The following is a 27650-nucleotide window of genomic DNA, read 5'->3' on the forward strand; positions in this document are numbered from 1 at the left end:
GTCCAGGAGATCCATGCTGAACCCTTCCAGAAGCAGCCAGGGTGTTTTCCACATCATGCTTTTTCCACCTACACTCGAAAGCTTAAGATTTGGAGCTGGTGAACAATGTGGGCATGCATAATTTATAACTGCATAAATATATGGACGATTCAACTGTCATTCATAAATACAAAATTTTATTTGCACTTCATTAGTGTAGAAAGACCACGATGCTTCTCATACCACAACACTCAGGACACACCAAGTTATTCAAATACATACTTATTTACCTTGACTAAACAAAACAGTGCAGTTTAATAAAAGATATACCAAAGATAGAGTTCACAAATTCCTTATCAGACCCTCAAAAAAACCCCAAAAAACAAGAAAACTTGAACACAGTCTAGGCTTAATAGGAACAGGCTTCACCATCAATGGGAGAAGTCCATCCTTACAAAGATACAGGATGCTTAGGCAAATGCATGTGTGTTCATTGACAGAGTAAAATGTAACTCTTAAAACCCCTTTAAACAGGATTTGTGTGGGACAGCAGTGTGGCTTTAAAATCTTTTCTATAGTTTCAAAAGTTTTTCTTCTTTACTTTTATTTCCTTTATTCCCTTCCTCCCCCTTATGATGCCGGGGATTGAAGCCAGGGCCTTGTGTGTTGGGCAAATGCTCAAACCCTGAGCTACAATCCCTGCCCAACAGTCTTTTCTCTATTGGACCTCAGTCATTCTTAAAAGCGTGTCCCGGCCATTGGGAAACCCCCAGATACTGCAGCCACAGGACCTAGTCTGATCCGGCCCGCTACCTAAGAAAACCTCTCACTACCTAACACAATAGATAACCCTGTGGCAGCCGTGGAGGGAGCTTTGCTTTGGGGTAGACACACCCCAAACCTCAAGATGCTACAGCCAGGAAAGCCTCGTAAATAAAGAAAAAGCAGTTGTCATATCTCCTTTTTCCAGGAATCTTCAGTTTTGTGGATTTTTCTTTGAAACAGAAAGCGAAGCACCAGGTCCTCTCTTCTCACCGGAGTATCTGCCTCGTAGTGTAATTAACAAGGACATTTACAGTACTCAAGAGATATTACACCTTCTCTCCCATTCTTCAGATTGGAAGTACTACGCCTCCCAGTGTACGCACACTACACACTGGGGTAATGAGGAAATATAATTTGAAGGGAAGTATGTAACTTATAACCTGACCTTACCCAGGATTGCATATTTGCATATTTACAAGTTAGTGTGTAGCTGACTTGGGTTACAAAGTGCGAAAGGAAATTGTCACATGATTGTAGTGCAGAACAGAATGTTTCCCCTTCTAGGACTTGTTTGCACTCTGGTTCCAAAGCAGCAATTCAACAGCATCGGACATGTGGTCTAGGTGGAGGCAGCTCTGGTGGGATCTCAGGCTCCGGTTGTAGAGAGAGGATGCTATTGGATAACTCGTTTCTCAAAATGTCAAGAGGCATCTAAAGGACAAGGAGAGAACACAAAGACCTCAGTCTTGCAAGTGAGAGAGAATGGTCTCAATTGAACAGCCTTTGTTTTATGTGTATTCGCTTATGTCTGTTACCTGATGAAGCCGTGTGTGTGTGTGTGTGTGTGTGTGTGTGTGTGTGTGTTGGAGGAGGTTACAGATGGTTTTGAAATGCTGGGTGGGTGCTGGGAATTGAACCGGGGTCCTTTGGAAGAGCAGCCAATGTTCTTAACCACTGACCCATCTCTCCAGCCCCTGAAGTATTGTTTTATGCCTTTGGAAGAGGCTGGGAAGCAGCTTGGTGAGAAGTATTTGCCCAGTATATGTGAGAAGACCCTAGGCTTGACCCATAGGAGTGTGATTAAAAACCACCCATTATTTGGACAAATCTATGATGAAAACGTAACAGATTAATCAACAGAAAGCCGGTCCACTGTCTAAAGAAAACAGCAGCAACCTCGCCAGGTACATGAACAACCATTTCATCAGTTGCTTCTGAATCATGTCATGTCTGTGACAATCTGTGTTGGTCCCCCTGGGGACCCAGTGACATAATCAGTTAGTGCTTAACAGTTACCCTCTCTACCTGGAAGGGTCTACACTGCCAGAGTCAATGAAACTCTGAGGAAAAGTATCTGGGAAAAAAGACTGTGCCTGTAACATGTACAGCTATCCTTAAACAACACACACTGCGGCTGTTTACAGAGCACTGTGAGACACTGAGTGATGGCGTTTTCAGGGTTCTTAGAGTCACCCCTCTGGAGAACACCAGCTAGTGGCTGAGAGATGTCCAAGGAGACAGCTGCTGCTCAGTGAGGCATCCTTTGTGACAGTCCATGTCTAGAGAGGAGCCTGAGGAAGACCCGTAGCTGTGGCCCTTCTCTAAGGAAGGCCACACACTGCAAAGGGGCTCCATATTAAACTTAATTCTTTGGGAAGAGAAGAAAAAAGAAAAGGAGGTGTCATATAAACACGGCCCTTTATCCACCTGCAGTGCGGGAGACTGAGCCTAGGGCTTGTGACTGCTAAGCAAATGTTGTAATCACCGTGCTACACTCAGCCCCGCTCTATTTATATGCTGCTAGGCAGGGATCCAGGTCCACAAGTTTGCAAATGCTCTACCAATGAGCCATGCCCCAGCTTCTCACGGTCATGAGACCTTGTATAAGTCACCCTAGAACATTCTATCTCAAGGAAAGGAAACAGACTACCAACCCTAAGGATTCCAAAACCCTAGGCATGAGCAACAGCTGCCAATGCAGCTAGCTGAGCAGGCACATGTATTTATTTTTACCTTTTTCAGAATGTCATCGACAAGTTTCAGAAATATCTCATCCACATTGAAATTATCCTTGGCGCTGGCTTCACAGAACCGCATCCCAGTTATCTGCTGTGAAAACTGAGAGACATGTGCTCGTTTTAACCAGGCGGTGCAGCCCAGAGCTATGTGGGTGTGTCAGGCCCGGCCTGAGAGGACCATAGCCTGTGCTTTACACCAAGGGACGGGAGCCCAGGGTCTGTAAAGTCCCATTTATGTTCAAATATCAGGTGCATGTGTACAGCAAGGTCCTGTAAGTAAATAGCAATATATATAACAAAATCTCTAGAGACCTTTAAATCTAAATGTATAGTGATCCGACATTTAAAATATGAGTATCAATGCTTCTCCATGATTGGATCCTTAGCAAAAGTCAAGGCAGGAGGAAAAAAAATCATGAAAGCAAATCTTACAACCCTAAAAACACTTTTTCTTCTGTATAAAATGCTAACTTACATAAAATACAATATATACTAATGTGAACCATTGTAAGGGTGGGCCTGGGCAGTTACCATGGTACTCTACTCTGACAGCATGTGAGTGAGCTGTGAGCCAACCCACTGCAGAGCACGGGCGCTGCTTGGGAGCACCCACATGCACGCACGCACCTTTTCTCCTTGCTGCCTGGAGATTTCTCTGTCCACTTCGCAGTCCAACTTATTTCCAACCAAGAGAAGCTCGGCGTCTTCTGAAGCGTACTGTGGGATTTCAGAGAAGTCACACACTGACAGACAATCAAACCCACACAACTTGTCACCAGTTTCTTATTGTTCATTCTCTTCCACTGTCTCTGAGCATCTCCTGAGGTGGCAGGGCTCTCAGTGTTTGGAAAGTACCTTCTGAGTGGCATCAACAAGTACCATGGTCTTGGCCTCGGCCTCAGCCACTCTTTAGACTCTGTGAGGAAATGACTAAAAACAACAGGCAAAGCTGTGTACTCAGAAATGGTCCTCAACTGTAAAATGGGGAAAGTATGAAGCAAGGTGTGTAAAGCAAAGCAAGCCTTCTGCTCCAAGAACACTGAATGGCATAGGAAGCCCTCACAGGACAAACGGCTGGAGACAAAATGGAGTCAGTCCAGGACTTTAAACTTACTTTTATGCCATAATGAAGTTAGCATTAACTCTACAATCCAAAACAATTTTAAGCTGTATCTGCAAGGTTTTAAATATATAGGTCCGTTAGTATCTCTTGAACAATTCACTCCACTTTGTGTATGTCTAAAAAGTCATTCGGAGCAGACTGCATTGAAGGAACCTGGGGATTGTGGCCAAAGTACTCCTGAGGCTAGGAGAAGGGGTGGGAGTCAGCTCCCGATGTGGGTGTCTTGCTGACATGGAGGTGTCAGCAAGAACACCAACCTGACTGGCTGGGATGATGGGACAGCCTGACCCAAGCTGCGCATTCCAGAAATGATAGCTCTTAATGGCTTTGGTGGTGCACACCTTTGATCCCAGCACTTGGGAGGCAGAGGCAGGTGGATCTTTATGAGTTCAATGCCAGTCAGGGAGGGCTACATAAAGAGACCCTATCTCAAACAAACAAACGAACAAACAAACAAAAACAGTTCTTACACAGAGAACTATAGATAGACTACAAGACAGGCAGAGAGGAGAACACCTGGCTCACTAGACTTCTGAATAGGTGAGCTTAAGAATTAGAAAAACCTTGTGAAAGGGAGGAAGGGAGGGAGGGAGGGAGGGAGGGAGGGAGGGAGGGAGGGAGGGAGGGAGGGAGGATAGATCCCACCACTAGCAGGCCTGGCCCAGACCTTGACTCTGTGGTAACTTCAGCCAACAGCTGGCTTAGCCTCATTTAACACCAACCAGCTTTATACTTTTGATTTTTCTGATTCTGAGTCCCTCCCCAATGCCTGATTTGAGTTGGTTTTACAAATCACATCTATCAGTCTCTCACTGACTCTGCCGCAGATGACATTCCAACCCCTACAATGTTAGGAGACTAAGAGTTTTGATTTTCTTCGTTTTGTGCATGTGCATGCGTGTTCTATGACATGTGTGTGGAGGTTAGATGACAGCCTGCAGGAAGGACACAGTTCTCTTCTACCACATCAGGTCACCTGATGAATTCAGGTCATCAGGCTTGGTGGCATCTTTACCCACTGAACTCTCCCACCAGCTCTGGGGTAATGGGACTTGGAGCTGGCTTTTTTTTTTTTAAAAACAAAACAAAACAAAACCCTGATTCTTGACTTGGGCCTCTGATGAATGACGTTTTGATGTCATGAAGACTCAAATTCTTCTTCTCAGATGAGGAGGCCTCAACAGCTAACACCATCACCACTGCATATGAAGAGCCACACAGCCACACTGATCCCTGCAATTATCCTTCCCCACATCCTCAACCATCTGCTTTTTTACCTCATAATATCCCTAAACCCATCCATGGGAGGGTGTGTTGGAGACTAGGGCCTTCTCTGTGCAGAGCACTCTCTCTTGGGGCATGAGGGTCATTGTGTACTCAGTGACCAATGCCAAGGGCAGAGCAAGTGGAAGGCGGAGCCCTGTGTCTGCTTTACTCTTGTTTGTTGTTGGTGAGTTTCTCTGTGTAGCCTGGCTGGTCTGGAAAGTGTCACGTAGACCAGGCTTGTCTCACATTCAGAGATCCGCCCACCTCTGCTTCCTGAGCGCTGGAATTAAAGGTGGGCACCATCATGCCCAGTCCTCCTATTTCTTACACTGGTCCCTAACATACCATGAAGAGGCACACAGGGAAAACCTGCTTAGTAAAACCAGAAGTGCACCTTTTCTGGCGGCTACATGATGTGCACAGTATAGTCAGTTTTAGTACAACTGTACATAAAACCCGTTGTGTGTGTGTTTGTAACATAAAGAGATTAAACATCTAGTTATTGCCTAAGGGAACTGTGGTCAACACAGTCACATTTCAATGCCAGCTGCTCTGTCTTCTAAAGGTGCTACACACATTTCCTAGCAGAAAATACAGTTCACATTAACCATGAAGACACAGAATTTCCTGTAATGACTCAATTTGAAGCTGAGAGAAATCTTCTCTTGTTCAAAATGAAGAACCGAAGAACATCTACAGTGCTGAGGATGATTAGACCCCTGGACCACCCATGGGCATCATAAAGTACATAAAGAGTGTCCACATGACCTTTCCTGCTTAGTCTAGTTCTGAGGAAGCAGTCAGATAAGAGCAGACAGTGTGTAGGTAAGGGTTCTTTAACGAGGTTGTGTATGGATAAGATGATGTTTAGTCCACTAAGGATGCTCTATCATCCTGGTCCCCCTTTCCTGTCATAAGCCATGATATGATGCCCACAAACCCAGAGTTCACAACAGGAGGATGTGACACGTACCTTATCAATCATCTTCATCCATTTTGGCAAATCATCAAATGTCTCTTTCTTGGTGATGTCATACACTAATATGATCCCCTTGGCACTTCTGTAATAGGCTGAGGTAATGCTGTTAAATCTCTCCTGTCCTGCTGTGTCCCTAGGAAACAGCAGTAAAAATCAGTTTCCACACCAATGAAGTAGGCATCCCACAGGCTGGTGCAAACACCCACTTTGCGCCTCCTCCACCCCAGGGGTACAGGATACTCTCCCCAGACTGACAGGTGGACGAGGAAATGTTCAGGCCATCTTATACTGTTAGGAGAAACGTGCTTAATCTGTATGCAGATTAACAACTAAATTGCACAAACAGAGACACATTACCTCCTGAGATCAACAATTTATCCAGACTAAAGCTACAACAGGAAAGTCAGGACATCAAAACATGGGGTCATTTGCTTCTTTAAAAAGGGACACAGAAAGCCGGGCGGTGGTGACTCACTCCTTTAATCCCAGCACTCGGGAGGCAGAGCCAGGCAGATCTCTGTGAGTTCGAGGCCAGCCTGGTCTACAAAGCGAGTTCCAGGAAAGGCGCAAAGCTACACAGTGAAACCCTGTCTCGAAAAACCACAAAAAAGGGAGACAGTGCATTATAAAACCACTGCAGTCCCACTGAAGACTTCTCTCTAACCTGCCTTTGGTGCCTGACTGAATGCTTGCGGTAGGAAAAAAACGTTTTTTTAGGATGACTATTCTGCATCCCTCAAATGCAGGCTGAGTTATTTTCTACTCCTCAAAGCTACTACACACTAAATCGTGTTCAACCACCTATGACTGAGCAGCAGGGAAAGCGAAGCGTTGATTGCATTCAACGAGTTATTAGCCAACTGTCTACTGTACAGCAGTATGGAGCCACTCTATTTATCTAAACATTTTAAAGATGTGTTTATGTGTGTGAGTGTTTTGCTGCATGTCCGTGTGCGTACCACATACATGCCAGATCAGAAGGTGGCAGCAGATCCCCTGGAACTGGAGTCAGGCATGGCTGTCAGCCACCACGTAGGAACTGGGGACCCAAGCTGGGTCCTTTGCAGGAGTAACAAGTGATTTTAACTGCAGAGACATCTCTCCAGCCTCCACAAAGATAACCAACTATTGACGAGGTGTCACGTTGGAAAGGTATAGAAAATCCTAACACTCTCCTCCTACCGTCATCTGCAGGAAGTTGAACTTTCTTTCTCTCTCTCTCTCTTTTTCTTTTTGGTTTTTTGAGACAGGGTTTCTCTGTATAGCTTTGGAGTTTGCCCTGGAACTCACTCTGGTAGCCCAGGCTGGCCTCGAACTCACAGAGATCCGCCTGCCTCTGCCTCCCAAATGCTGGGTTTAAGGCGTGTGCCACCACAGCCCAGCGGAAGTTGAACTTTCATTGCAATGATAAAGAGCTCATTTCAGGGTGGTGGCGCTGGCCCACACCTTTAGTCTCAGCACTTGGGAAGCCGAGGCTGGTGGATCTCTGTGTTTGACACCAGCCTGGGCTACACAATGAGTTCCAGGACACTCAGAGTGGTTGGTTATACAGAGAAACTCTGTCTTGAAAAATCCATTATTATTATTATTATTATTAATTTTTTAAAAAGAGAGCTCATTTTGAGAACTGGGTTTTTGCTCTCAGCTCAATCACCACTTACTAGAGCACCGTGGATCTTATTCTTACATGTCTCTTCGCTTTTGGTTCAAGCTCAAAAAATTCCTCTAACTCTGTTTTTCTAGTTTGGTAACTTAACATTTCAAAAGATTTGTTTTTAATCATGTGCATGTATGTGTACAGTGTCTGCATGTGTACCTGTGGGCCAGTGCCTCCGAGGCCAGAGGCTTCAGACTCCATGGAGGTGGAGTTACAGGTGGCTGTGAGCCTCGACCTTGGTGAAAGGAACCAAACTCTGTCCTCTGAAGGAGAACAGCCAGGCACAGGGGTGCACACGCCTGTAATCCCAGCACTCAGGAGGCAGAGGCAGGTGGATCTCTGTGAGTTCCAGGCCAGCCTGGTCTACACAGAGAAACCCTGTCTCTAAAAACCAAACCAAACCAAACTAAACCACCACCACAACAAAAAATTCTCAAACAGGGCTGGAGAGATGGCTCAGAGGTTAAGAGCACTGGCTGCTCTTCCAGAGGTCCTGAGTTCAATTCCCAGCAACCACATGGTGGCTCACAACCATCTGTAATGAGATCTGGTGCCCTCTTCTGGCCTGCAGGCATATATGCAGGCAGAACACTGTATACATAATAAATAAGTAAATCATAAAAAACAAACAAACAAAACCCAACCAAACCACCCACCCATACATTAGTTGAGATAAGATTCCCCTACAATAAAGACTGGGCTGATGGGTAAAGAGAAACAGCCAGCCAACTCACTCACTTTCTCTCTCCCTCTCTCCCTCCCTTCCTCCCTCCCTTCCTTTTTTCCTTCTTTCTTTCCTTCCTTCCTTCTTTCTTTTTAAAATAAATCTTTATTTATCATGTATACAGTGTTCTGCCTGCACGCTAGAAGAGGGCACCAGATCTCATTCTAGATGCTTGTGAGCATGTGGGTGGCTGAAAATTGAACTCAGGACCTCTGAAGAGCACCCAGTGCTTTTAACCTCTGAGCCATCTCTCCAGCCCTGCAACCATTTCAATCCTATGTTCATATCATGGTAGGAGACATATTTCAAGGCTTCAGGTCCATTTCCACACAGTAACTTAGAGAGGCAGTTCAGCATTAAGAACGCATATTGCTTGTACAGAGGACTCAAGTTTGGTTCCCAATGCTATCAGATGGCTCCCAACTGCCTGTAACCACAGCTCTGGGGGATCAGACCTGACAGGCACCTACAGTCATGTGTACATATCGACTCAAACACATATATACACATAAATTCAAGAAACTACATGCTATTGGACACATTTTGTGTACATTCATGTAGAAATATTTAAGTATAGAGAAAAAAAGTGGTCCTTTAAACATAATTGAGGGATTAAAAATGTAACAATATGTAATATGAAAATGTGACAGACAGCTGAAGCCTTTGGGATTTTAAATGTGTAGGACTCCAGTATAGTATTTTCATTAGGATGACCACAAACAGAAATGATCAAGAAGAAAGGCGTTTGTCTTAACAGCTCCTCTGTGGCAACCAACAGGCTCCAGGGAGGAAAGCCGGGTTCTGTCCTACCGCCCAACACGTCCACCTGGGTCCTGCAATGATGCTTCCAGATACTCTGCAGTCTTGAAGCCCCTGCTGATGGCGGAAGGACACACCAGACAACAGACAAAACACATCATAACAGCAAGAGTGGAGACTGCCCTGGACCCTGAAGCATGACAAACAGTAGAGGCTGAGCATCGTCAATCTAAAAATCCAGATGTTCCAAGATCTTTTTGAGCGCTAGCATGATGCCGATGCTACACATGAAAAATTTTATATCTGACCTCAAGAAATGCAGGCACACTGAGATGTACAAGATTATCTTCAAGTACATGTAAAATGGGTTTCACCTTTAGACTTGGGACCTGTACTCAAGTTATTTCATTGTATCTATGTAAATATTCCAAAATCCAAAACACTTCTGGTCCTAAGCATTTGGGTAAGAGTATCCAATCTGCACTTTTATTGAAGAAATAATAAAAGAGAACCACGACCACAGAATTTTTTTTTAACTAGCAAAATGAGTACAAAAATTATTTCTATCATTGAGCTATTCCTCTGGCTCATTTTTCATCTTTTAAATAAAATATTTCAGAAGAAAAAGTCTTTTGAGTGTGGTGTGATTAATCAAGTAGCTGGTGTATTGTAGAAATAAGACTCACTCTGAAAATCCCTTCAGGGAGAAGGTTGTGATGGAGTGTTGATCAGATTAATCAACTCTGAGCACTGGTGAGTCACAGGGGCTGTCTGGCTGAGAGAGGAACAGCTAAGGTAGACAAGGCCCACACTGGATGAGGAGACACCATCGCTCGGGCTGGGCTCTCAGACTGAACAGCCCATTCCCATTCTGTCTCCTGGGCTGCTGAGATGTGAGTGAGCAGCTCCTGGCTCCTGCCACAAGCCCCTTCTACTATGAAGAACTGTACCCCTAAACCATGAGGGACTATACCCCTAAACTATGTACTGGGACAAGCCACCCTGCCCTTAAGTTGCTGTTAAGTACTTTTCACACACAAGTCCTACTTCCTAACCACCACTGAATATTCCATACAGAGAGTGTGAAATCAGCTTTTCTGTAAATCCAGTGCACACTACCACTCTTCCCCAGTGCACACCACCACTCTTCCCCAGTGCACACCACCATTCTTCCCCAGTGACATCCCAGTGCACACCACCACTCTTTCCTGGTGCACACCACCACTCTTCCCCAGTGACATCCCAGTGCACACCACCACTCTTTCCTGGTGCACACCACCACTCTTCCCCAGTGACATCCCAGTGCACACCACCACTCTTCCCCAGTGACATCCCAGTGCACACCACCACTCTTCCCCAGTGACATCCCAGTGCACACCACCACTCTTCCCCAGTGACATCCCAGTGCACACCACCACTCTTCTCCAGTGACATCCCAGTGCACACCACCACTCTTCTCCAGTGACATCCCAGTGTACACTACCACTCTTCTCCAGTGACATCCCAGTGCACACCACCACTCTTCTCCAGTGACATCCCAGTGCACACCACCACTCTTCCCCAGTGACATCCCAGTGCACACCACCACTCTTCCCCAGTGACATCCCAGTGCACACCACCACTCTTCCCCAGTGACATCCCAGTGCACACCACCACTCTTCCCCAGTGACATCCCAGTGCACACCACCACTCTTCCCCAGTGATATCCCAGTGCACACCACCACTCTTCTCCAGTGACATCCCAGTGCACACCACCACTCTTTCCCCAGTGATATCCCAGTGCACACCACCACTCTTCCCCAGTGATATCCCAGGGCATTACAGAGAGGGCAGAGGGCAGTTTCTGGAGACTGCTTTCCCATCTAAGAGAAAAGCCGCCTGAGAGCCCATGTGGCTGAATACACACTACCAGCCTCACGGACCAGGCTTCCATAAGGAAAGCCAGGAACTGATCTGAGTCGAAGCCACTGTGGGGGAGGCCAGACACAAGCAACGAAAGGCACCTGAACATTCAGACATAGCTAAAAAAAAAAAAAAAATGTATGTGTGGGGACGCCCTTGGAAAATGTGTATGTGTGAGGGCACCCTTGGAGACCAGAAGGTGCCAGATTGAGAGCTGAGAGCTGGAATTACAGGCAGTTGTGAGTGAGCCATGCAATGTGAGTGCTGGGAACTAAATTCAGGTCCTCTGCAAGAGCAATGTATGTTCTTAACTGCTGAGCCATCTTTCCAGCCTCAGGACACGGTCTGCCTGTCACCCACTCAAACCAGCTGTACACACATTCTAATATTAGCTACATTGCCCTTCTCAGGGAAAAAGAACACAGCCACAGATGCTAGGTGCAGAGGTAGACGTGTTCTGAACCCTTCAAAAGCTCTCCTGAGCACTTCTAGTTAGGAACAGTGGTTTATGTCGAAGATTAAAATGTTATGTATATGGGTGCTTTCCCTGCATTGTGTGTGTGTGTACATGTATGGGACTGGATTCACAGACAGTCGTGAGCTATGACGTGGGTGCTAGGAACCAAAGCCAGATCCTCTGAAAGGGCAGCCAGTGGCCTGAAGTGCTAAGCATTCTTTCTCTCCAGCCCGTGGGAAATAATGTGGTGGATAGTAATGAACTAAACAAAGGTTGTTACCTTTTTCTGGACTAGTATAAGAAAAACCTATTTTTTTGTTATCAAATACTTAGGCAAAACTGTTAAAAACAAACAAAACCATAGAACCCCCAAAACCCTTCTGTGGGGTAGACAGTTGCAGATGACCAAATGAAAGTGATTACCTCAGGACACCAGGAGAGCAAGGCTGGCTCGGCTGCAGCTGGGCCCCAGACAAGGACACGGATGAAGGATGGAGACATGGCACTAACAGTCAAGCGTTAGCTGACCGGTGAGACCACAGGCCACGGCAGCAGTTAACGTGGATGAAAGCAAACACACACAGACGGTGGACAGACAGTCAGGGCTGAGGGCCACCTGCCAAGATGAGTTAGTAAGCTGAGTGCTGCACCTGAGTTAGGAAAACCACAACGCAATCTCCAAACAGCTCAGCGGGGCTGTCACTGAAGCACCACGTGCCAGACCCCGCCCTTTCTTCTACAGAAGCAGCTAGCAACCTGGGGGATTCTAGCTGCCACTATGGGTTGTTAATGGGGAAGAGAAAGATTTAAGCATCGAGTACAGTTAGAACACAGCTGGTCTGGCCTCTTGTTCCAATGTTGAGCTGAGAAAGGATCTCGCCTCCTCAGATGGGGTTTCTGGGGCCCCTCTGGTATGCAGAAGATGCCCCAGTCACACAGCACCCACAGGCCAGCAGGAAAGGAGATGCCTGCCACACTAAGTCCACACTTATCAGCACAGGGCCCGAGCTGTTGTGTAGGTGATGTGTTTTTCCCTCTTGACATTATGGTTATGAACATATTGGGCTTCTCTGAATACCATGCAGTAATTTTAAAGACATGAAGACATGCCTTTCCCCCTACCAGTGCTGGGGATGGAAGCCAGGGCCTTGTACATGCCAAGCAAAGAGTTCTACCACTGAGCCACACAGCAGTCCAAGACATGCAATCAAGCAATCATTTTAATGATAGCAGTTTGGAGACATGTCAGTGATTGGAAAACAGGCAGAGAGGCTCAAACAGGCTCCCAGGACAACACCCCATGTGCAGATGGAGTGGGACGTAAGGAGCTGTTTCCAGGAAGAGCTGGGCATCTGATTTTAAAATGAGCGAAGGAAAGTAGATGAAGTGAGATGGCTCAGGGTCCATTTTAGTAGCCAAGCGTGTGGACTGTTAAACACACAGGGCGTAACTGGGGCAGACTGAACTTACCAGATCTGTAATCTAATTTTCTTCCCTCTCAGTTCTACAGTCTTGATTTTAAAGTCAACACCTGTAGATAAAACAAGTGAATATGAAGCAAAAATAATAAAGATGCAGTGCATCACAAGAGTCCTACTTAGAAGTATGACTCAGAAAACTAAAAGGACATTCCAAGGTGTGAGGGATGAATGCGCAGAGACCCGCAGCTCTGGGCACTCCCCGCTCCACACTTAACCAGGAGCCCACGCCGGGTGTATCCTAGCACCTGCTATTACATGTCATCTATGACTCCCGGTGCCAGTTAAAAATCACAGCAACATTAACACAGGATGCCAATTCAGAGATAAGGATTCTTAGATGGAAAACTTGAAATTTAATCCTGATTTCAAGCAGCCTTTGTTTGAATTTGTAAGTTATTAACATATCAACATTTTTAGCCCTCACAAGTGCTGGTAAATATGCACATGACTCATTATATTACCTAGACAGGAAGAAATTGTTAGAGACAGACTGGGCAACCAAGTAAGGCCTCAGCACAAAAAAGAAAAAGAAAAAAAAAAAAAAGGAAAAAAAATCTACCTATCTCTAGATTAGGATATTCAATTTTAATTTTTATTCATTTTAATATTGCAAGCAAACTATCGTGTGTAATATTTTTCCTTAAAATGAGACTAGTAGCCAGGCAGTGGTGGCGCACACCTTTAATCCCAGCACTCAGGAGGCAGGTGGATCTCTGTGAGTTCGAGGCCAGCCTGGTCTCCAAAGTGAGTTCCAGGAAAGGCGCAAAGCTACACAGAGAAATCCTGTCTCAAAAAACCGAAAAAAAAAAAAAAAAAAAAAAAAAACCAAAAAAAAAAAAAAAAAAAGAGACCAGTAAGCTTCAAATAAATTTTAAAAATCCAAATTTCATTTGTGTATCTCATCTGGTATCTTGTTTAGTTATAGATTTTTCAACACAGTATTGTCAAGCGGAGGAGCGAGGAGATGCTGGCTAACCACAGCACCAGAAATGTTTCTCTTCTGGATCTACTTCCCAGCTGCCTGCGGTCCGGGACCCCAGAAGGACGATCCCAGGCAGCAGGCATGTGCAGGTGACCAGAGCCAGGACAGTGACTCTGCCTGTCCTCTGCTCATCCATTTTGGGGCCCGAGGCAGCCATGGTTAGATGAGGATCTGAGGTGAACAGAATGACATGTGACTGGGTTTAAAATTAGCAACACACTAGACATGTTTGTAAGACTGAGCTGGTGGGCAGCCCCTAGATGGACAGTAGAGAAGTTCTGTGAATATAAAACGTAACAATGGAGACAGGCCCACTACATATCAAATCTTGTTTTTATTTTTGTAATGTTTGTTCATTTGTTTTTTGTTTGAATTAGGGTCTCTCTACAAAGCCCTGGCTGGCCTGGAACTCAGAGACCACCTGCCTCTGCCTCCAAGTGCTGGGATTAAAGACGTGCGCCACCACACCTGGCAATTTCAATTCTCAACCCTTCACAGCAGACTGGCAAGGCTGACTGACACAATGTCACCTTCAACTCTCCAGCTGACTGCTTCCCAAGGCAGATGGTTCTCAGGCACAGCCGTGAACCTGGGAGCAAGGCTCCCAAATGACTCACCCCAAGGTAACAGCACCTTAGTGACCCCTCCGAGGCACAACCACACTGTCAGCTCTGACCATGACATGGCACAGCTTGGTGACAAGCCACTGTCTTCACATATTAACTTAAATGTAGGGCCACATGAATCTGCAGTGTGAACTGCATCAAGCTCAGGTTGCCACGACTATTTTATTTCACATTTTAAGAAGTCAACGTTTACTTATTTGTTTATTGTGGTGTGCGAGAGTAGAGTCAGGATGATCTGCAGGAGTTGGTTTTCTGTGGCTACCAGGGGGCAGGTGGTCCGGCTCCAAGGGTGATGGGGCTCTGCACACAGCATCCTGTCAGCCCCCTTGGTTTCACTTTTTTCCTATGTTAAATGAATTTTGTTTTCAGAATCTGAGTTAAGGGAGATATAACTTTGGTAAATCTGTTACTTTACTGAAAAGAAGTGGCCAGCGGCGTCTCTCCTGAGTTCTGTTTCCGGTCACCTAACAGACCCTCAAACAGTCAGTGCAGGACACCCGTACTAAGTCAAGCTGTGCCTGCACGTGTCATGTGCTCGCCACGCTTTCACAGCAAGTCTGAAAACTCACCTGTGTTGGCAGTCCTCTATGAGAATTATTTTTCTAACCACAAAGCTTAATGAATGAAAATGAAAGTATCAGGCATTCACACTCAAAATCAGGAAACAAGATCAGTTATTTGAAATGAAGCTGGACAGAGGATCTGTTCAGCCAGCGAGGAGAGCTGGTATTAATGAGCACAGTAACCATAACAGCATCAGCCACTGGAGTGGAAAACTCTAGAGCTGGGAAGCGGCAAAGTCGGAGTCTATAAACTGGGCTGGAGAGGTGGTTAAGAGCACTCCTTGCTCTCACAGAGGACTTGGGTTCAGTTGCAGCACATACATGGCAGCCTGTAACTCCAGTTCCAGGAGATCCAATGCCCTCTTCTGATCTCAGCAGGTACTGTGTGCACATGGTGCACATACATGCCTACAGGCAAAAAAACTCATATGCTCAAAATAAATAAATCAAAACAAAAAACCGGGCTGGAGAGATAGCTTAGAGGTTAAGAGCACTGGCTGCTCTTCCAGAGGTCCTGAGTTCAATTCCCAGCAACCACAAGGTGGCTCACAACCTCCATAAAGAGATCTGATGCCCTCTTCTGGCGTGAAGGCATTAACACTGTATACATAATAAATAAATAAAATCAAGTCTACAAATGGTAACAGCTCATTAAAACTGTCCCCTCTCTTAAATAAAAAAGCCTGTATTGTACCTAACAGCTCCAAGTAGCTTGTAATGATTGAAAACTTAATTACATTTATGGCTTGGACACATCTTTGTATTAATACAAGTATACCACTGGACATGTCTAAAAATGTCTCCTCACAAGAATAGAATGACTCTAGACTGTGCATCTGCACCATCTGCATGCCACAGAAATGGTACTGGTGCTTAATGAATGGCAGCAGGCCACAACTGTCAACTGTTTGGACCACAGCTTTAAGGCAGGCGGCATAGACGGGAATGGAGCACTACACATCCACACTCAGGGACAGAGCCGCATCACCTTCACATCTAGCTACATCCACACTCAGGGACAGAGTGGTGTCACCTTCACATCTATCTACACATCCACACTCAGGGACAGAGTGGTGTCACCTTCACATCTATCTACATCCACACTCAGGGACAGAGTGGTGTCACCTTCACATCTATCTACATCCACACTCAGGGACAGAGTGGTGTCACCTTCACATCTATCTACACATCCACACTCAGGGACAGAGTGGTGTCACCTTCACATCTATCTACACATCCACACTCAGGGACAGAGTGGTGTCACCTTCACATCTAGCTACATCCACACTCAGGGATGGAGTGGTGTCACCTTCACATCTATCTATATCCACACTCAGGGACAGAGTGGTGTCACCTTCACATCTATCTACACATCCACACTCAGGGATTGAGTGGTGTCACCTTCACATCTACCTACATCCACACTCAGGGATAGAATGGTGTCACCTTCACATCTATCTACACATCTACACACAGAGATGGAGCGGAATCACCTTCACATCTATCTACACATCCATACTCAGGGACAGAGCGGCATCACTTTCACATCTATCTACATCCACACTCAGGGATGGAGTGGTGTCAACTTCACATCTATCTACACATCCACACTCAGAGATGGAGCGGCATCACCTTCACATCTATCTACAGCGCTGCCAAAAACCCAGTTTCTCAGAGGCTTCTTGACTAACAGGAAAGCAAGCAGCCTTTACTACCCTGCGGGTTAATGGGGACAGTCCCTGCCCCCAAAGCTGGATCACACTGACCTACATTAACACACCATGTACTTGGCAACAGAGTACCTTCCCCTGCCATCCACTCTTAGAGAACCTTCTCGTCTGCCCAGAAACCTTTTAAATCCTAGATTTCCCACAGAGCCTTCCCTGACCACAACTACCCCCTCCCACCCTGATTCTGGCTCTGTACTCTTTCTCTGCTGGCCTCAGCCATAGGCTCCATCCTCCAAAGACCTAGCTAGCTAGCATCCTTGGCATACTGCCCAGCACACAGCAGCAACTCAATGACTCTGATGGTGACTGAAAGTTGGCCTCTCTTCTCCATTAAATGCTGTAGAGTAATATAGGAAAAATCAGGGATATTCAGGACTGATCAGTAGTTTTTTTTTTGTTGTTGTTGTTTGTTTTTTTTAAAGACAAGAGGCAGAGAAGGAAGCTGTGAAATGGGATTGGTGGATATAAACATGTGTGTGTGTGTGTGCATGTAGGGAAGGAGCGGCATCACCTTCACATCTATCTACATCTATTTTACTTGGTCTACAATTCTGCGAAGGGCAGTCTTACTAGGCTGTAAATGTCCCAGAGATTGCTATGGTAACAGATTACTTATCCCATCACTTCCATGGAGCAGTAATCTCTAAGATTATTCTGCTGACTTACATTTAAGCTTCCAATTGTATAGAAGTCTTCTGAAAACATGTTAGTGATGTTTTCAGAAAGGACTTGGCTTACAGGGTTAGGCTCCCTACTCCAATGGGTACTGTCTCTCAGCTACTGTGGCTCATGCTCCACCTTCATTTGTTTTAGTAGGCACGATGGTCGTATCTGTCAGATATTTGGTGCCCTGCATCCTCTGTGCTCATGGCAGTCCAGTCAGGTGGGCACTGCCATGTCATCTTGTAGGGACACCTGATCAGAGCAGCAGGGTTAACTGCTAGACCACATGCTAATATAACAGCAGAATCCTGATTCAAGTTCACACGTGTGTGAACAACTAAAGGCTCTTATAATAAAGATCAGGTGGGTGAGAAAAAAAGGTGTGTGCAATGTTATGCAAATGGCCCATCACTGTCCTAATCATTCCGCTAGAGGCGAGCCTGGCTTCGCTTCCTTCTTGGTCTTTCATCGCCAAAGCAATTGCTGCCTAGGAAGGCCAGAAGGGGAAGCATTTCCAAAACATTGTTTCTTTCTGCTGAGCCCTAAGAAGTCACAAAACTGAGACCAGCAGAAATATACAGACTTTCCCTTCCTTCATGTTTCTTTCCAATCCAAAGAAAACAAAACACTGTGGTCCAAGTCTTGGATACAGGCAGCCCCCTGCTTCCCCTCCCATAGGATAACCTTGCTTCTCTGCCAACTCAAGCCCCACAGCTTGCCCTGGACGGCACTGGGCTTTCCTGAACATTAACACAGCTGTGGAGTTCCAGGCTCTCACGTACGTCTCCATGTAAGATGGTTGTAACACTACAGTTCTGTCATAGTTACTGCCTTTGGTGTGGAACACAACTTTTCTTCCCAGCATGTACCTTAGACAATGTCAGCCACTTTGGGACGTTATATCCCTGCCTTGACAGTGACAGACTAAATTAAGAGATGTGTCCAAGTCACAGGGGCAAGTCCAACATTGGGTGGGAGGTACTAAGTGTCTGACAGACAGCCTCTTTTATTTACTACTACTACTGCTACTACTACTACTACTACTACTATTGTTATTATTATTGCGTCTCCTGCCCAAGCTGCATCATTCATGAGAAGAGTACAGGGTGAAGTGTGCACCATGAGGGGCAGGGAGATGTGACCAGCTGCCTCCAGACCTGCTCTTTTTCTACTATTGTATCAAGCTCAGATTTTATTTTCATGTGTATTGGTGTTTTGCCTGCATGTATGTCTGTGTGAGGTGTTGGATCACCTGGAATTGGAATTACACACAGTTGTGAGCTGCCATGTGGGTGCTGGGAAATGAACCTAGGTCCTCTGGAAGAGCAGCCAGTGCTCTTAACCACTGAGCCATCTCTCCAGCCCCCGAAGTATCTTATGGGTAAAAAGTCATGGATTTGACTGGCTTTTCCTCCCTAAGCTGTGTTGTGAGGATTCAGTAAACTAAAAACAATATTCTAATTATGCAATCTTGTGATAATTTCAGAGGAAGACACTATAATAGAGCAGAACTGGAGGTGAGAGAGGGCTGGACAGATGGCTCAGTGGTTTAAGACCACTGGCTGTTCTCAAAGAGGATCCAGGTTTGGTTCCCAGAATCTACATGGCAGCTTGGAGCCATATGCAACTCCACTTCAAGGAGACCTGACACCTTTTTCTAGCCTCTGAAGGCACTTGTACACATGTGGTGCATAGAGAGACATACATGCAGGTAGAATCATAAAATAAAAACAAATCTTTAAAAAGTATGTGTGTGTGCAAGCCCACCATGCATCATGACAAGAGGCTCACCAGGCTGTGGGCAGGGCAGGGCCACATGTAGCTCTGCCCTCTCTTACATTCTGGCCTTGAAAAATGCAGACTACCCTGAGACTCTGCCCCTGACACAGGGACGCCTAAGACACAGCAGCAGACCTGATGGAACACACAGGCCCAGCAACATAGCATAAGGCAGGGAGAGGCTGGGAGCGCTGAGCGCCCACACCGGGAGACAGTTCTGCTTTCACGGAAGTATACAGGAAGAATCTCAGAAAATGGTGCTTATCCCTTCTTAAATAAAAGGACCAAGAACTAACTGTTCTGGTGTTTGCTGTATTCCAGGTACTACTCTTAAGAACATGTGTGTTATCTCGAAGTGTATCCCTTTATAAACAGAAAACTGAAGCCACTGGGCCTCTTCTACTCCCTGGCCACCACACATCATTGCCAGTTCTTAGTCCCAACAGCTGTGGAAAAGCCAGATGCTCACCTAGCATACTGCTAAGTGCAGGGCCTGTGAGGTGGTCGTACTTCACCAGGTTGTGGCTGACACTGATATTTCTTACTCTACAGTATACACTGTGCAACATCTTTAAGGGATGCATTTTCTGGCAGTTTCTGCATTCACAGCACCGATATGGAAAGCAGAAGGATAGATTACCTTTCTGGGCCAGGAACCTAGGAAATGGTATCCCCACTTACTCCTACACTGTGAACTAGGGAGACGGTGCCTCCAGCCCTCTTTTATTGACCTTGGAACCCGAGGGGAGTGGTCTGCCTAAAGATACACTGGTAACTTACAGAAGAGCTTGAACTGAGGGCTAGCTTGCTACCTGCCAAACTCCCTGATCTGGGCAGCACAGGGAAAGCCATGGTGGCTGAGGAACAGGGCTCTCCTTTTTGAGTAAAAATTACAAGAACAACAATGACAAAATGATTGTTGGCTTGAATTTTAGTTTAGTTGATCTACAGGAGACTACTAACATCTTATTATACCTTTAAAAAAAAGTATGAGGAAGGGAAGGAAAACAAGGGAAAAAAAAAGCCAAGCTCTTTATTGACAGGGAACGGTGACATCACAGGGTTCTGGCCAGCCAAGTTCAGAGGCTTCGACATTAAGAAGGGCGGGGAACAGGAAAGCTCCTCATCCGCCTGCCAGAGGTTCATTGGAGCTTATTTTACTTGGTAAGCTAAGAAGGTAGGTCCACAAGTGCTGGAGTCAGCAGCGGGTCAGAACTAAGAGGAGGAGGGAGACCTTTCAGTAGTGTACACACACACACACACACACACACACACACACACACACACACACACACGGTGTCCTGTTAGGTCTGTATTGTTGCTTCCTGGCTTTACAGGATTAAATAACAACAAAACCACACTCAAGTAGGGTACTGGGTTTGGTCTGTAGTTTTGTTTTCCAAATACTTTTCCAACATCAAAGCTGTGCCACAGAAAGAAAAAAGGTTTCAGTTTCTTCCCTCTGATGAGACACAATGGCTCTCACTTCTTTCCTTACGTTGCCAGGTATGCAGGTGTCAACTTTGTGCCCTATTTCAATGGCTCGGAGAATGGTCTGATGTAGATGGATAGAATCTCTACAAAATACCCGCTGTGACTACATGTTTTCTTTCCCACTTCAGACCAGTGCTGAGTTGGAACAATGTATCTGATGCCTCGTGGCAGAAAAGCTCTTACCTATCTATCCTCTGCAAAGGCACCACCTCTCTTCTCCAACCAGTTCAGGGCCTCCCACGGAGCTCCCGGCAGAGTCCACAGGCTGGAAAGAAGGAGCACACCTCTACTCCAAACCCTACCGTTCATAACAAGACTTTCCCTCTTCAGTGTTAGAAACAAGAAACGAAGGGGGGGCAAGTCTGGGGCCAGGTCTAACGAGGTTTGCATTTTCCCTGTACAGTTGACTCCAAAGACATCTACAGCCTTTCTCTGAAAGACAGCCACCAGGTGTCACACGTGGACACTGCACAAGCCCGTGGGCTTGCACTGACTCCCTAAATAAGTCCAATCTCAGAGTACTGCTCCCTGGGCCTGGGGCCCAAACCTCAGTTCCTCTTCCATTTGCTTCTCCCTGACTCGCCCTCTCCCATCACTCTGGCAGTGGGTGGGGCAACGGGGAAGTCGGCTGTTCCTCAAGTTTGCAAAAGGGAATTCTGGATATTCTTCCCTCATTCCCCCTCTCTTTTTTATTTCATGTGTACGGGTGTTTTGCCTGCCGGTATATCTGTGGACCACATGCATGCCTGGTGCCCTCTGAGGTCAGAAGGGGCATCAGATCCTCTAGAACTGGAGATACAGATGATTGTGAGCGGCGGTGTGGGTGCTGGGTGGTGGGTGCTGGGTACTGAACCCAGGTCCCCTGGAAGGGCAGCCAGAGCTCTGAACTGCTGGGCCATCTCTCCAGCACCCCTCCCCACAACTCTCTTAAGTGAAACACTCAGCATCCGTGCTATGGTTTGGAAGAGTGCATTTAAGCACAGAAGTGCAATCGAAACAGAATCAGCTTTAACCCCGAAAAACAAGTACATCTTCACTATTCTACCCAAACTTCTGCCCCTAAGGTTCCAGACTAAAAAGCGAAGTGGCCAATTTCCTCCATACCCATTCTGAAACTCCTAGGCAAAGACAACTGCGACCACATTTATAGGCAGTAAGGACATCTGTGACTACATCTGGAGGCAAGCCGGACGGCCATTTCTCACGGGTCTCACTCATTCACCTATTTCACGAACCCTCAATTCTGTTGTCGGTTCAAGCACTCCCGCAGGTGTGGCCTAGGCTGGAGCTTGTCTGGGTCGCTTAGGCATGCCCCATCTCTGCATGAACGAACTAGAGAGGACATCCAGGAATACAAGGCAAGGACTATGGCCAAGTGGTGAGCATCGCCTCTCTGAGTCCTTAGCTGTCTTCTGAGATCTGGCCTTCTCAAAGGCGGGGCTGGGAAGTTGGAACTACTGCTGCACAGGACGAAGGTCCCCAGAGGGAAATTGAAAGAGTTTTAAATCTGCTACCTAGTCACTCCTAATTTTTTCCATCTACATTTTAAATCTCTCTCTCTTTTGGAACTGATGATGGTGGCTTTTTAAAACATCTTTACTTGGCAAAATAGAAGAACTGATGATCCTATGATGGTTGCTACGATTTTTAAGGGGAATTTTATTGCTCAGGAATAACAGAACTCTGGTTTAGACAGCTTACATCTATTTACTGCTGTGTTCTGAAAGTTTAAGAATACCTGTCATATACATAATGAGATAACAGAGATAACATTTGTGTTTCATCTCTCTTATAAATATAGCAGGAAGGTCATTTAATGCAGTATTTTAGAAGAGGGTGTCTGATCCCCTGGAGCTGGAGTTTACAATTGCTTGATAGAGGTACTGGTCCTCTACAAGGCAGTAACACTCTTAACCAATGAGCTATCTTTCCAGTGGACCCTCCCCGCCCCCACCCCACCAATATCTTAATGGATTTTCTTGAACTATACTTTAAAAGTTTATTTATGCTAAATTAAGGGGATCTGGCACAAAGAAGGTGGGTCAGGAACTCAGCATGACTTCTCTGTCTCCCACCCAGAAAGTAATCACAGGATCTCACACGAAGTATGTTTACAGTACAGGTGTCCACGGAAGGAAATGGTTGGGGTATGTCAGAGACACTGTCTAGGCAAAGAAGGAACTAGAAAACTGGCCTCAGCTCAGAAGGGTGCCAACGTCCACAGCAAACTTCTTTCTCTTTCCCATCTCTCTAACGTCACAGATGTTGTTCCTATACTTCGAAAAGAACCAGTCTCAGGGGTTGGGGATTTAGCTCAGTGGTAGAGTGCTCGCCTAGCAAGTGCAAGAACCGGTCTCATTATTTTAGCTGCATCAGAGTAATTCAATTCCACAAATATGATTCTACTTGAAAAATCACATTCTACCAAGGTAATTTCCATTAAATAATTTAAATATTTGTAGCTTTTCATACACTTCTGAATTCTACGTGTTTTAAACCTAGTCTGCTCTGATAATTAATCATAACAATAAAAAAAAAAAAAAAAACAACATTCCAAATTTTACATTGTCCTACCACCTTGGATCCCTAAGGATGATTTCCACTACTTCCGGTTACACAAAGTCCACAGGTGTTGGATATGCTGTCAGGGTGTATTTCGGAAGTCTCTCTTCCAGCCTCTGAATTACAGGTGCCATGCCCTTGCTTCAGAAACTCATCTCTGTGTACCCATGCTCAGGGACTGTGGTCTCTTCCAGAAGCAGCCAACATCTACAAGTCTTGACTCAGTAAGGAAAACAACATCAGGGAAGACACTCATCCTCCATGTGGGGCTCTTTGTACCGGGATGAGAAGAAACCAGAAACACAGGCCACAGAGGGGTCCCATGAGTTTCTGCTCCAACAGCAGCTACAAGGCCACAGCACACCCAGAGTCATATTTAATAGCATTTTTAAAGGAACTTAAGGAATGAACTTAGCCTGCCCACAGTTCAATGGGAAGAAATGCTCTAAGAAACACTCAGCCCCAGCCAGGAGGTGCTTCTAAGCTAAGTACTCTCCACTGTCGTCTAGCTCCCTGTGAACTTGGCACCTCTTGCACACTGAACCCACTCCCTGCTTTCCACTGTACCCCACAGGCAGCGGGACAGCCAACACACACAGCAGGTGCTCAATGAATGACCTGCTCACTAGGAGGGCAACCGGGCTCAGAGGCAGGAGCTAAAGAGGAATCTGTTAGCAAATGTGTCTTCAGACTATGATTAAGCCATGGTTACCATCTTTCTCTGAACTCCCCACAACAAAAAATATTTACTGAAATTAACTAGTATAGGCTGCATATGGAGTAGACAAAAACATTCAAGAAAAAAACCCCAGCCAGGCAGCAGTGGCACACACCTTTAGTCCCAGCACTCGGGAGGCAGAGCCAGGTGGATCTCTGTGAGTTCAAGGCCAGCCTGGTATACAGATCGAGATCCAGGACAGGCACCAAAACTACACAGAGAAACCCTGTCTCGAAAAACCAAAACCAAAACCAAACCAAACCAAACCAAACCAAACCAAACCAAACCAACCAACCAACCAACCAAACAAAAAACAAATTGAAAAAACCCAACCACCCTTAACTATCCTCAGTGTGGGGAGACACACTTACACATAATTATGTGTGTAAGGGGGGCCAGTTTCTCTGCTCCTTCCCAGATAGTCTATGTCATTCCATGCTGTCCCAGGCTGGTTTTACTCCGCCAAAGCTCACAGGCCAGGTCTGTCCTTCTCAGAACTATATGCCAGCCAAGGTCTCCATATGCTATGTCCCCCATGAAAACTTTATAGAGTGTGGGAGTCCTGCTCTAGAAGAGACCTTTACCCATCCCCTTGCTCACCTCATGCCTTCATACTGTTAGTATCTGCACTGATTTTTCCTTCTGAATTAAACACAACCATACCCTTCATTTTTACATATGTAAGTACAGGGCCATAAAAGACTGATAATCCTCAACTGCCTTCAAGCCTACCGCACTTAAGTCAGATACTAACAAAATAACATAAGCCTCATTTCTTGGCTAGTAACTTCCTATATACACTCATGATCCAAGACTGGATATTTGCAATAGGTACTGGATTTTAATATCGCATCCCCCAAGACAAACATAAAAAAAAAAAAAGTGGAAGGAACATAAATATTTAAAAAAAAAAAAAAGGAAGAAGAGGGAAAGAGCATTAAGGGGCATACTTTAAAAGGAAATTTAAAAAGTCAATGTGAAAATTGGAGGTTTAATTTTCCAGCAAGTACTTAAAAACTGCCATACTTTTGTTTGTTACCTGACTACTTACCAATATGACCTCATGATCTCTCTGAGGAGAGTCCCTAAAATTATCTACAGAATCTCAAAAATGGGAGCCATCAATGGTTACAACTGTAAATATGTGTATATGTATTTAGCATTTCAGATCTCCAAGCTGAGATTTTGCTTGTTTGAGACAGGATCGCTCTACATAGCCCTGGCTGTCCTGGAACTCAATGTGTAGACCTGGCTGGCCTTGAACTTACAGAGATCTATCTACCTGTCTCTACCGAATGCTGGGATTCAAGGCATACGCCAAACATTTCTTGACTCCCTGTCCAGTCTCTACTGCTTGTTTATTGTAGATTCACCTCAAATCCGGGCAGCCTATTCTATAGCTTCACCCCAAATCTGGGAACTTTCCATGAGCACTAATGGTTCTCATACCCCTGACAAATCTCAATGTCACGTCCTGTCAGTCCAACGTCGTTAAAAACATTCCCTTGCAGTTTCAAATCCAGATCCCGTGTAAGGTAAGCAGAAGCGTTACATTTCACCGACCTCGGGTGGGTAGTGGAGGAATGGTTCTCATTTTGCCTGTCACCCGGTTATTTGAGGTCAAGGATAAACACAACAGAAATCCCTCTGCCCTACATTTCTACACAAAACAAGAAACTGGAGGTTGGGGATTTAGCTCAGTAGTAGAGCACTTGCCTAGCAAGTGCAAGGCCCTGGGTTCGATCCTCAGCTCAAAAAAAAAAAAAAAAAAAAAAGAATGAAACTGGAGTGCAGCTCTTTTTCCAACTTCTTTCCAGTAAACCATGAAAACGGATGGGAAATGAGAAAGCAAGCTGTGGTTCTTTCCTCTAGGCCGGAATGCTAAGAGGTTCGATCCCACTTAGGATGGTGACCTCGTGGAGTTGCACCAGTGGGTGGTCCCCCTCATCCGCCCCCCAAATGCCCCCCCCCCCCCGCTTTACTTTTCAAAACACCTCACAAATCCGTTTTCCTGGATGAGCTGGTGTAACGGACCCGGAGTTTCCACGGATGCATCACTCCGAGCTCATGACCCGAGAAGGCTCCGGGGGGGCGGGGGGCGGGGAGGAATGTTCCGCCTCTGGGTCGGACACCCGCGGAAAGGCCACGGAAAACTCGGCCTGGCCCCGGGAGGGGGGATCAGGGCTTCCACGGGGACCCGGCCTGTGTGCGGCTCGCATGTCAGACGTCCCCACGGAGGGAGTGCCGGGGACACCCGCAGAACGGCCACGGAAAACAGCCTGTGCCCAGGAAGGGGAGGTGGTGGTCAGAGCTTCCACCGGGACCGGGCCCAGACTTCCCCGCAGGCCCACCCGCCCCAAGCCCGGCGTACCCACGGTGGACTTGCAGGCCTCGCAGAACGTGTCGTCGGTGAAGCGCTCCATCAGGCTGGTCTTGCCCACGCCGCGGGAGCCGATGATGATGACCTGCAGCTTGAAGTCGGCCGGCCTCGGGGGCTGCTTCCTCCGGCGGGCCTGGCCGCCCGACAGCGCCGGGGAGACCGCGCCCAGGCCGCCGCCCGCGGGCCGCCGGTGCAGCGCGGCGCTCGGATCCATGCACGCATACGGCTCGCGCTCGGGACGCCGTCCGCGCGCCCCGGGCCACCGCGCACCCTCCACCCGCTCCGCGCCGCTGCCGCCGCCGCCGCCGCCGCCGGGAGAGGAGGAAGGGAAGCAGCTCCTCCGCAGCAGCGGCAGCAGCATCCCGGACCGGGAGGGGCAGGAAGCGCAGGCGCGGCGCGACGCGGGGCCGGAGCGCGACCCCTGCCGGCCGGAGGACCGAACTGCACGCTCCGCTCCGCTCCGCGGCGGGGCGACGTTCTCGGTCACTGCTGTCCCCTCGGTCCTCCCTCCGCCGCGCATTGCCACTCGTGGGTTACCGTCACCGTGATCAGTTCCTAAGAATCACGCACTTATATTAGTCGCTTGCCACCCCCACCCCGCGAACATGTCGCAAAGTGCATGGCCTGTGATCATCGTCCTGAATTCAAGTTGTGCTGGGTGCTGGGGGTCCCAGGCCCGGTCCACACGGGGTTCCGGTGTGAACACCACTTTGGCTGAAGCCCCGGCGCCTTGGAGGGGCCGTGGCTCTGCGTGCGATTTTCATGTGCGGTACCCCAAGGAATCCGCTATCTTAACAGGGTTGGTGTCTCTCTCAGACACTTAGTTGCTGTCCATCAACAGTAAATGGCGTGCACCTTTGGAGGAAACAAGCAGGTAAAAACTCAGATGTCAAGCGTCCGGAACGCCGAAGGTTTAGAAATTGACATGGGTGGGTTACTTTGCCATTTCTACTTGAAAGTATTTAGAGCTACAGAAGCTTGCCAGCGATTTATTTAGCAAATTCCTCTGCGTGAACTTGAGCACCTCAGAACACTGGGTTCTA

At 46.7% G+C, this 27650-nt stretch overlaps 1 protein-coding gene across 1 annotated transcript; it reads right to left on the reverse strand.

Moving 5' to 3' along the window:
- Nucleotides 1-154: 154 nt before the first annotated feature.
- Rab12 (RAB12, member RAS oncogene family) lies at nt 155-26981 on the reverse strand. The gene is made up of 6 exons (XM_036173391.1): nt 26599-26981; nt 13100-13160; nt 6125-6263; nt 3390-3479; nt 2758-2862; nt 155-1455 (listed from the first exon to the last, which is right to left on the reverse strand). The coding sequence occupies exons 1-6, from the start codon at nt 26966-26968 to the stop codon at nt 1342-1344; spliced, it is 879 nt and encodes a 292-aa protein (XP_036029284.1). The 5' UTR covers nt 26969-26981; the 3' UTR covers nt 155-1341.
- Nucleotides 26982-27650: the final 669 nt, after the last annotated feature.

Source organism: Onychomys torridus, chromosome 23 (assembly GCF_903995425.1).
Source record: "Onychomys torridus chromosome 23, mOncTor1.1, whole genome shotgun sequence".
In the NCBI taxonomy this organism is placed as follows: domain Eukaryota; kingdom Metazoa; phylum Chordata; class Mammalia; order Rodentia; family Cricetidae; genus Onychomys; species Onychomys torridus.